This window comes from Dendropsophus ebraccatus, chromosome 10, assembly GCF_027789765.1.
Source record: "Dendropsophus ebraccatus isolate aDenEbr1 chromosome 10, aDenEbr1.pat, whole genome shotgun sequence".
NCBI lineage: Eukaryota > Metazoa > Chordata > Amphibia > Anura > Hylidae > Dendropsophus > Dendropsophus ebraccatus.
Window position 1 is genome coordinate 23,371,767 of NC_091463.1, and position 11,559 is coordinate 23,383,325.

At 46.9% G+C, this 11,559-nt stretch overlaps 2 protein-coding genes across 3 annotated transcripts; one reads left to right on the forward strand and one right to left on the reverse strand.

The window, feature by feature from the left end:
* The first annotated feature begins 23 nt into the window (after nucleotides 1–23).
* MARS2 (methionyl-tRNA synthetase 2, mitochondrial) lies at nucleotides 24–3,711 on the forward strand. Of its 2 annotated transcripts, none has more exons than XM_069986129.1 (3): nucleotides 24–426; nucleotides 2,071–2,405; nucleotides 2,511–3,711. In XM_069986129.1, exons 1-3 carry the CDS (start codon nucleotides 210–212, stop codon nucleotides 3,624–3,626), a joined length of 1,668 nt encoding a protein of 555 aa, XP_069842230.1. In that variant the 5' UTR covers nucleotides 24–209; the 3' UTR covers nucleotides 3,627–3,711. The 2 variants fall into 2 exon arrangements, with proteins under 2 accessions (XP_069842230.1, XP_069842231.1); XM_069986130.1 differs by lacking the exon at nucleotides 24–426 and adding an exon at nucleotides 457–627.
* Nucleotides 3,712–5,430: 1,719 nt separating this feature from the next.
* RBMX2 (RNA binding motif protein X-linked 2) lies at nucleotides 5,431–10,795 on the reverse strand. The gene is made up of 6 exons (XM_069986236.1): nucleotides 10,724–10,795; nucleotides 8,499–8,614; nucleotides 7,810–7,861; nucleotides 6,635–6,764; nucleotides 6,386–6,557; nucleotides 5,431–6,102 (listed from the first exon to the last, which is right to left on the reverse strand). Exons 1-6 carry the CDS (start codon nucleotides 10,726–10,728, stop codon nucleotides 5,765–5,767), a joined length of 813 nt encoding a protein of 270 aa, XP_069842337.1. The 5' UTR covers nucleotides 10,729–10,795; the 3' UTR covers nucleotides 5,431–5,764.
* Between the last annotated feature and the right edge of the window lie 764 nt (nucleotides 10,796–11,559).

Sequence of the window (11,559 nt, forward strand, 5' to 3'; positions counted from 1 at the left end):
TCCGGCCGGAGGACGAAAGAAGCTGGCGCCGCCATGTTTAGTGAGGGCAAGGAGTTTAGCAAAACTGCAAAATTCACGCAGTTCTTGCAATTGTGTCAGTCGCATGTAATGTGCGACATCTCTGCCAGCTGCTCTGGGTGATAATTCGCTGTAATGACAGGACTATAACGTGACCGGCTATCTCTGGAAGGTCGCCGCTGTGTGCCTCCATGGTGCCGGCTACAATGTGGCGCCTCTGTAGGTGGCGGCTCCTCGTCAGGGCGGCGCAGCGCGGCTATAGAGAAGCGCGGGGCCCTCAGCTCCTCACCACCCCCATATTCTACGTCAACGCGGCTCCGCACCTCGGCCACGTGTACTCCGCCCTGCTGGCTGATGTGCAGCACAGACATGCCGCACTGTGTGGACGGAACACGCGGCTCAGCACCGGTAAGAGCGCCGGGCACTCATAGAGGAAGTAAGGGTATAACCCTAAACCGGTGAATGGAAGTGTGGAGGTGTTGTTGCCCATAGTAACCAAAAAATGTCACCTCAGTATTAGAGACCAGGGGGCAACATCTCCGCACCTGAAACATGAGTGAGAGGAGAGGAGCGGCCATTAAAGAAAGCGGAATCCACCGCACCGACTCTGTAAATTCTGCCTCTTTTGCTTAGTGTGCAGGGGCCCCTACATGGAACAGACTGCGCCAACCGGAGAAGCCCCTAGGCCTGATGGCACCGCTGTGGGCAGCTCTGCGCCCTGGAGCCTGGGGGGTTCTTGTCACTGTCGGCCGCCTGCAATACAGTAACCTTGTGGGGTTTTATAACACGTCACACGCTATTAATATTAAAATTAATTATCTTAGTGAAAAAGACAGACCAGGCAAAACTGCCTCACACCCCTAAAATTTAGCCAAATCCAAGACCAGCCTCTAGAGCTAACTCAGACCCCAGACTACACCCCTAAAACTACCTCAGACCCCAGACTACACCCCTAAAACTACCTCAGACCCCAGACTACACCCCTAAAACTACCTCAGACTACACCCCTAAAACTACCTCAGACCCCAGACTACACCCCTAAAACTACCTCAGACCCCAGACTACACCCCTAAAACTACCTCAGACCCCAATCTACACCGCTACGACTACCTCAGACCCCAGACTACACCCCTAAAACTACCTCAGACCCCAGACTACACCCCTAAAACTACCTCAGACCCCAGACTACACCCCTAAAACTACCTCAGACTCCAGACTACACCCCAAAAACTACCTCAGACCCCAGACTACACCCCTAAAACTACCTCAGACCCCAGACTACACCCCTTAAACTACCTCAGACCCCAGACTACACCCCTAAAACTACCTCAGACCCCAATCTACACCGCTACGACTACCTCAGACCCCAGACTACACCGCAAAAGCTACCTTAGACCCCAGACTACACCGCTAAAGCTACTTCAGACCCCAGACAACACACCGCTAAAGCTACCTCAGACCCCAGACTATACCGCCAATGCTACCTCAGACCCCAGACTACACTACTAAAACTACCCCAAAACCCAGACTACACTACTAAAACTACCTCAGACACCAGACTACACCACTAAAGCTACCTCAGACCCCAGACTACACCACAAGTACCTCAGACTACACCACTAAAACTACCTCAAACCCCAGACTACACCACTAAAACTACCCCAGAACACAGACCAGACACCTAAAACTACCTCAGACTCCTGACAAGACCACTAAAACTAAATCAGACCCCAAACCAGCCCCTAACACTAACTTAGACCCCAGACTAGACCACTAAAACTAACAAATAAATTCACACTCCAGACTGGACCTCTAAAAATACTATAGATTTTTAGGCCAGACTCCCAAAATTAACTCTAATAAGTCCTGCTGAATTATTAGAATAGACCCCATCCTCCTCCAGAGCATCTGTGGTGTCAGGTGCCCAGATTCTTGGTCGGAAGTCACACTAGCAGGTGTTCCTAGCAGGAGAATCTGTCTTGTCCTAACAGGGTCACGAGTTTGACACCTCTTCTCTCCAGTAAAGATAATATGTATGTGTGTTATTTCCAGGCACTGATGAACATGGCATCAAGGTACAGCAAGCTGCCTCTACGGTGGGTTCGGACCCCTCTGACTTCTGTGCCGCCGTTTCCCAGCAGTTCCGCATGATGTTTGACACCATGGCCATCTCTTACACAGACTTTGTGCGCACCACAGAGCATCGTCACGCACAAGCAGTTTGTCACTTCTGGAAGAAGCTGGAGGAGGAAGGATATATCTATAAGGGGACGTATCAGGGCTGGTACTGCACCTCCGATGAAGCCTTCCTAAGTGAGGATCAAACGGTGGAGAGCAGAGATGTAGACGGCAACAAGATCCGAGTGTCTGCCGATAGTGGACATCAGGTACTGGATGGAGGATAGACCTGAAGATTATAAGCCAGACCAAACAATGTAAATTTGGTCAGATTTCTATGTAGTCAATTCTATTTGACTTTTATCTTTTTTTAGGTCCACTGGATGAGTGAGGAAAATTACATGTTCAGACTCTCTCAGCTACGTCCTAAGCTCCTTGACTGGCTTCAGACTGAGCCAATCCATCCGGCGCCTTTCCTTCGTATTGTCCGCCAGTGGCTGGAGGAGGAGTTACCAGATCTTTCTGTGTCTCGACAACGTAATCGGGTATCGTGGGGAATCCCTGTTCCATCTGACCCATCCCATACTATCTATGTCTGGCTGGACGCCTTGATTAACTATCTAACTGTTGCAGGATATCCAGATCAAAACATGGCTTCCTGGGGACCCTCAACGCATTTGCTGGGTAAAGATATTTTGCGCTTTCACGCCATCTATTGGCCAGCTTTCTTATTAGCGGCAGGTCTTCCCCCACCCAACAAATTACTTGTCCACTCTCACTGGACCTGCAATGGCGTTAAGATGTCCAAGAGCCTCCAGAATGTTGTGGACCCTACAGAATGCATTAAGCAGTATACAAGAGATGGGCTGCGGTATTTCTTGTTACGTCACGGTTCCCCCGAGCGAGACTGTGACTTCACGCACCATACTGTTCGCAAATTGTTAAATTCTGAGCTTGCGGATGCACTTGGTGGACTTCTAAACCGCTGCACTGCACGCACCATAAATCCTGGACAATGCTGGCCATATTATCAGATCAATAGTGTGCCCCCTGCTGCACACAGTGAGCTGCAGAGGCTGCTGGGAGCTGTACAAGAGCTGCCTAGGCTGGTAGACCAGTACATGACTAGATTCCAAGCAAACAAAGCCTTAGAGGCAATAGACAGCAGTGTGCGGTGCTCTAATGCTTTCTTCCAGAGTCAGGCACCATGGAAGCTGAGTAAGGGAGAGGAGAAAGATAAGGCATGGGGACAATGTGTACTGTATATTACCCTGGAATCATTGCGCCTCTACGCTACTCTTCTCCAGCCTGCAGTGCCTGGTCTAGCCAAAACAATACTAGATCGACTTGGTGTTCCCGATATGTACAGGACATTGAAAGGAAATCACTTCTTTGCAGCAACTTTGGGTGAAAACTGTTCTTTTCAGGGTCAGACGCTGGGGACTGAATGTGGTCTCCTGTATCCAAGGCTGGAGGCGGATAAGGAATAATGCATGCTGACTTTAATAAAATACAGTTATAAAAAAAAATGCATATGATTGAAATGTAGCCAAATATGAGAGAAAGAAGTATGACAAAAAAATAACACTTAATGCTAAAACTTCTTGTTAGGGTATGTCCTCACAGAATCCCAGCGGGTCGCCCTTTGTGGATTCCGAAGCCTGACACTGCTTGCATCTCCGCTGGTCCCATAGCTTTCATTCTATGGTTTGGCAGTTTGTCATCTGCCCGAAGAATGGACCTGCTCATTCTTCGGGCCGACGGCGGAATCTGCCAAACCATAGAATGAAGCCTATGGGACCAGCGGAGATGCGAGAAGGGTTGAGCTTGGTGATCCCCCTGGATTCCATAGTGTGGACATACCCTTACATAGTAAAAACCTATCATTTTAACACAAGGCAAAACAAAATTACACCAGGTTTCTTATCTGCACCATACAGAAGACATCTTAGAGTCTTTTTACACAGCCAGTCATGAGGCCGTGCAAGGACGCAAAACGCAAGATTGGTGCCCATTTGCAAAGCCTTTACACAGCGTGATTAATAGAGCTTTCAGGCTGCACAAACGATCCTTGGATCATTCATGCAGCCATGGAAATTGATATATGCACATATATCCCTGCTGCCAGATCACACCGCAGAATTAGTTGCTCCTCTGTATAGCTATAGCAAACATTTTAAATGGTTAGAGTACCCCTCTAAGGTGGAACTAAAGAAGTTTTCTTCATACCATACCATTTTACACAGGTAGTGACATCAAAAAAATTCTTATATTCCGAAGACAAAACACTTGATGAACTGCAAACTTAGCAGACACAAGTAGAGATGACATGAGTGCAGAGCTCATTTTTATAATAATTTAGGAAAAAAATATTTGGCCCTTACAGCCCATGTGACTTTACAAAATGTTATTGTATCTTCCCTTGGATAAAAAGTTCTACAAGGTTTGTTATCATGTAAAGTCTCCAAACTGCCAGCAACTGGTTATTTAAAGAGTCACTGTCGTATTTATTATTATTATTTTTTTTTTTTTTTTTTTTTTGCAGAAATCAATAGTCCAGGCGATTTTAAGAAACTTTGTAATTGGGTTTATTAGCCAAATCTGCCATTATCTGCATTTAAAAAGCCTTTTCCCAGGTCCCCCCCTCCCTCCTCTTTTCCATCCACTGCAAAAAAATCAGGAAATTGTGACTTGTTGCATCAGACGTACCCTGTCTGCTCTAGGGAGGGGGGAGGGGGGAGGGGGGGAGTTAGCCGACAGCAGAAAGCAGATAACTGAGGATTACAGGCACAAGGTCAGTGGTGACTGTAAGAGCAGATAAAGGGTGAGGTATTTGTAGGTTAACTCTTTGTTGTCCTGTTTTGGTCTTTTATTTAGCTCTCTCCATAGGAGAACAATGAAGACAGGGGGGGCAGCTTCAAACTGCTTTTTCATTATAAAAATGCATTTTTAAAAACCCCAATTACAAAGTTTCTTAAAATCGCCTGGACTATTGATTTCTGCAATAAAAAAATTTCACGACAGTGACACTTTAACGTGGTTAGAGATGAGTGAATTTACAGTAGGAATGAAGTGAATTGCTGCATTCCTATCGGCATTCTGCTCATCAGGCTGCGGGCTTTGAAGTCTGCTTTGCTTCCTGCCGCTCCTCCCCAGGTGCTGGGAAAAGATGCATCCAGTCCTGGGAAACTGGGAGAAGTTTCCCAGGACTGGATGCAGCTTTTCCCAGCACGCGGGGAGAAGCAGCACAAAGCCTGCAGCCTGATGAACAGAATGCCGATAGGAATTCGCTTCATTCCTACTGTAAATTTGCTCATCTGTAAAGGTGGTAACAGAGTCACAATGAAGCCCTTTTGTGCAGCGTAACATAGACGAAGAACTGAGTGTCCTTAGAGTCATGGGTGGATGCTGCTAGTGATGGCTTATGATGACATTTCCCTGAAATAAAAACGGGAGGACCAGCCAATGTGACTCTTCAGCTTCACCCACCAACATGACTCTACAGTATCCTGCACCAGCCAAAAGGTATCACCGTCAGCCTCTTATTGCCCTGAATAAGAGGTTGGTGGCAGTTTAGTGGCCTAAATCCCCCTGATTGGTCCCCTTTAATCTTAAATCTAAGTTACAGTCATTTTCTTCTCTTGTCGTGTTCCCTTTTCTCATAATCTTTCGGTCTTTTTGATCCGTCTTCTCTGTGTCTGTTTTCTGGTAACTTGTGTCTCTGTTCGCTGTGTCTATCGGATGCGCTGTGATGACCTCTGTGCTTGTCATAATGAGGCGGATCAGAAACACTTCTGGAACTAGTCTCTGTTGGGGAAGCATTCCGACTGTCTCTGGAACTTGGCTGCTTATTGTATTTTTCATACCCCGGATCGTTGCGTTCTTGCTTAATCACTTTCATCACCTTTTTGCTGCTTCTTTCCCTTGAATGGTCCCTGCTTTCCTTTTTTCTCTTTTTCTTTTTCTCTGTTGGGACATGAGCTGCGTTTAATTTCCCATTGCTGACAAAGTATATTAAAGGGGTTGTCCAGGATTAGAAAAAACATGGCTGCTTTCTTCCAAAAACAACGCCACCCCTGTGCTCAGAAATTATAACTTGGCTCCATTTACTTTGATGGAATCTAACTGCAATATCACCCCCAAACTGAGGACAAGAGTGGCACTGCTTCTGAGAGAAAGCTGCCATATTTTCCTAATCATGAATAACACCTCTTTGCCTGACCGGTGATGACAAGAACAAAAATAATACCTTTCTTTGGCCTTTCTACTTCCTCCACCTCTTCCTCTGATGCAGATGGGGAAGGCGTCCTCGCACCACAGCCTTTCTCCCTCAGGGCTTGCGTCACTTCATCGACCTCTTCACCATCTTTAGGTGGACGGTAGTTGGAGACGTGATCCACGCGGATTGTACGTCCTTTCAGCTAACAGAAAAGGACACAGGTAAAACACCATGTATATAGGCTATGACCAGCAAAGTCGCTATAGGCCGTTTACTAACCTTGATGCCGTTAAAGTTATCCACAGCCAGCACTGTACTTCTCTGATCTTCATAGCATAAAAAGCAGAACCCACGAGAGCGGCCTGTCACTTTATCGCGCACCAGATTAATATTTACTATTTCTCCATATCTACATAAAAAAGACAAAAAATGACAATATAAAACTGCTAGCAGTTTATAAGACATTGACATATGTAACGGTGGATAACACAATCTTATTTTTATGCCTATGGGACCATTCTTTGCTGTGGGCGTCTATTCCACCATCAGTAACTTGTACCTGCACATTTGATTGTTCAAGATTGAAAGTGAATCTATTTGTGGTGTATGATGAGACCATATATAAAAACGAGAGTCTTATTTTATACTTAGAAGCTTAGGAGTTTTATTGCAGTGCGCGAGAGGGGCAGCAACTAGGCATCTGGAGGGGGGGGGGGGGGGGGGGAAGTTTTCCATGGCTAGTCCCGGCCTGTGATTGGCTGAGCGCTCCGTCAGCTGACCGGCCATTCAGAAGATAGAGCGTGCGGGACTCGGGGATGAAGACAGCGTGGAGAAAAAGCCCTGCAGCCAGGTAATGTATGATGCTGCTTCTTCTCAAATCGTCGGTCGCCCGCCGCGCACTGTTATTCAACCATAGCGATGTGGGGTGGGGGAACGATGATTTTAGGTCTGGCCCTAAATGAACGATCAGCCGATGACACGATCATCGGCTGATCGTTCTCTCCATTTCACCGAACGATAATCGGCCAAATGGGCCCGATCCGGCCGATTATCGTTACTGTGGAATAGGGCCCTTAGTGGTCTCTCTGCTTGTCAATCATGCCTGCAGAGTGCGCCGACAGGCAGAGAGGCGTGACTAGTCACAGGAAGATGACTAGTTGCAGAAATGATCCCATTCCTGTGTATGGTGCAGACTTTCAATAACAGGTTTATGTAACAAATATATCATTGGTGTACTATTGGTGAGAGAGAAGTCAAAGATTTCTGTTGCCCAGTCAAAAAAAAAATCACGTCAATGTGCTGACACCTATCCACTAAGATAACCATAAGATGGCAGCTGACAATAAGCAGATGTATTACATGCATAGCATATATACTGAGCTGTGGCATATGATTATATATCATTCAGTAACATGAGGAGGAAGGAGAACAATGTAGGGCAATAATAAACTCACTGTGAGAAGACACAGATAACGTCGCCTTCTGTCAGCTCATACGGCAGCCCACCTAGAAACAAGAGAAACCAAACTGTTATATGTCCATAGGGTAAGCAATTAATGTATGATAGTAGAAAGTATAGTGCACGTTTATCAAAGGGTACGAAACAGACATTTGTGTAAACCGCCCACAGTAACCAATCACAGCTCAGCTTTCAGCTGTGATAGAATGAAAGCCGAGCTGTGATTGGATTATAGGGGCAGTTTACACCCTTTGGGTGTAAACTGGGCATATGTGTCTACATATTCCCTCCACTGGAGCGAACTCCGCAAAAAAAAAAAAAAGGCAGAGGCTGTGTAAGTGCGTGTCTCCTATTGAAAGCGATAGAATTTATGAATATGTATGAGAAGGGTGCACAGTTGTAGCAGGACACCAAGACACCTGAGGCGCTAACAATGTAGCGGCGGTCCACCATATTTGTCCTGATAACTCAAGCATGCTCAAGTCTGATCATTCGGACTGACGTAGGCCATATCCATGTTTTCCAGGACTCCCTAGGGCCGCATCCAACTTCTTCAGCCACCAGTAATCATATGGCGCACAATCGGACTGGAGCATGCTGGAGTTGCGCTCGTCTCTAGTCCTGATGTAAAGGTTTCCGTCACCTCCGTAGATTCCATGATCACACCTATGCTGTGTAACTGACCCATAAAGATCCAAGCGCTGTCTTTGTAGTCTTGATGCCAGGACACGGAGTCCTTCACACCGAGTTTGGCTTCGCGAGCATTGAGCTCATTGATCAGCTTGACTTTTGTTAAAGGACTAAAAAGAGTAAAGAAAAGTTATAAAACGTCTCCGATACTTATCATATATACATGAACAACCCTTATCTGTTCACACAGTATACTACATGTATACAACTAATGTCCTTTTATGCTGATGTATGTTATCTAGCTGCCTGTCACACAGCAGGCACAATGGGCCGTTGTAGAATATTAGGGCATTGTGACCAAGGATTGGCAATGCCACCATAACACACTCCAACTCTGGGCTTTTGGGTATTTTGTTCATTGTCATTTGGTGATAAGGCACATCATCATTTATCCCTCCCAGGGTGACACACATAAGAGTTACCTGCCTATTAAATAAGTATTCCTATCTCTATCCATAGAGAATAACTAGCTGATTATGAGGGGGCTGACTGCTAGGACTCCAGCAGTCATGAGAATGGGGGTCAGCTGTTACTAGAGCAGAAGTGCGCAGGCTCAGCCACCATGCCATTAAAGGGGTTATCCGGCGAAATATATTTCTTTCAAATTAACTGGTGTCAGAAAGTTATATAGATTTGTAATTTACTTCTATTAAAAAAAAAAAATCTCAAGTCTTCCCATACTTATCAACCACTGTATGTCCCGCAGGAAGTATTTTGTTTCCAGACACAGTGCTCTCTGGCCGAGACAGGAACTGTCCAGAGCAGGAGAGGTTTTCTATGCGGATTTGCTGCTGCTCTGCACAGTGTCACACTGGAAAGAATACACCACTTCCTGCAGGACATACAGCAGCTGATAAGTATGGGAACACTTGAGATTTTTTTAATAGAACTAATTTACAAATCTATATAACTTTCTGAAACCAGTTTTTTTTTTTAAAGAAAAAGATTTTTGCTGGACAACCCCTTCAATTCTCTATGGGGCTTTTGAACTCAGCTGTAGACAGTGACTGGAGCGAAGGCTTAGTACAAAAGCTACCACTCTAAGAGAGCTCAGCTCTGGTGATGGGTGAGGGTCCAGCGGTCAGACCCCCAGCTAGTTATTACCTACACTGTGGATTAAAGGGGTGCTCCAGAATGGGGGCACTTTCTGGGGGGGACCGGGGAGGAGGTGGCTGAAATAAAAGACGTCCACTCACCTCCCCGGTTCCAGCGGCGGGTCACTCATCGCGGCGCTCCGGTCCTTGGTCCCCGGCCGCTTCCTGGTGTCTGACGCCGCCCGAGACGCTACGTCTGAGGGCCGCTCAGCCAGTCAGTGAAGGAGGCGGGATCCGAGCGGACTTCAAACGGATCCCGCCTCCTTCACTGAGTGGCTGAGCGGCCCTGAGACGTAGTGTCTCGGGCGGCGTCAGACACCAGGAAGCGGCCGGGGACCAAGGACCGGAGCGCCGCGATCAGTGACCCGCCGCTGGAACCGGGGAGGTGAGTGGACGTCTTTTATTTCAGCCACCTCCTCCCCGGTCCCCCCAAAAAAGTGCCCCCATGCTGGAGCACCCCTTTAAGGCCCTATTCCACGGAACGATTATCGGCCGATAATCGTCCCGTGGAATAAAAGGCAACGATCAGCCCACATCGTTCATGTCGGCCGATCGTTGGAAGTTGTTTGTCTTTCAACATGTTGAAAGACAAATGACTTATATAGCAGCGATCTGCTGCCGCCGCTTCATGTAATGGGGTCTAGCAGATTGGCGCTCGTTTACTGTTATTACTGGGCCCCCATCGGCCCGTCTAAATAGTACCCTAAGATATCACACAACAGCACCACCCCTGTGCTCAGTGTGTGTGCGGTACTGCAGCTCAATTCCACTAAACAGAGTCTAGTTGTAATACCGCACACAGCCAGAGGACACGGGTGGCGCTGTTGTAATATAAAAGCTGCTATGCTTTTCTAATCCATGACTTCTACTAATATGAAGCCCTGCAGGTTATTATAGGGTCAGTCCCTGCAGTAACACTATATAATGGATATAACATGGAGCTGCTTCCCCCTCTCGTGTCTGTCAGTACCGACAACCTTCATAAGGGACTGTGTTACGATAATATCACACGTATAAACGACAGAACCGCACATACTACTAGAGACGTGTACACATTAAGGCCATAAATAATCGCGTACGGTCACCCACACTGTAAAGAGCACAGACGCATCGAAATAAACTTACTTCATTTCCCGTCCTGTCCGTCGCACGTAATTGACGTCACTGCGTGACCAGTGAAGCCGTAAGTGGGAGGAGCCTATAAGTAATTGCCTTGTGGGCCGGCCAGCTTCTTACGTCATCACGCCACGTGATCCAGCGCAGGAAAAAAATGTAGTGACTGAGGAAGACGCTAGAGGGCAAGTAGTCAGTGTGCTCGCTGATGTTTACGCCGTACTGTGAGAGAAGCCAGAGCAGCCCTTCCCGCCAAATGTGACATTAGTGTATCTCTATGTTACAGAGCTCTGTCATATCTATGTATGCGTTTGTGGTCTCACTAAATTACACGCATGCTCCCTAAGGCCGGTTTCACACTTTGCTGACACGTCAATGCGGTTTCAGCAGTGAGTCCTGCCCTGTGACACTGTGGTTTAATTCTTCATTGCTTTACATCAGGAATGGGGAACCTGTCGCCCTTCAGCTGTCGCAAAACTACAATTCCCATCGTGTCTGGACAGCCAAAGCCTTTGGCTTTGGCTGTCCAGACATGATGGGAATTGTAGTTTTGCGACAGCTGGAGGGCGACAGGCTCCCCATCCCTGCTATACATGATGACAATGACATTTACTTTAAAATGTTTCCATACTTTTACAGACATGGAGAGTATGGCTGCCACATACCGCCATGGTTTCTGGCAGCGTCCAGGTCGCTCTGTAAGGTGGGGTGCGTAAACACTGTACTACTGGTGGCTGTGGTGCAAAGTACTAAATGTGGGGAACTACAATTCCCATCATGCCTCAATGGCCAAAGCTGTTGCTTTGGTTCTCCAGGCATAATGGGAATTGTAGTTTTTCTACAGGTTA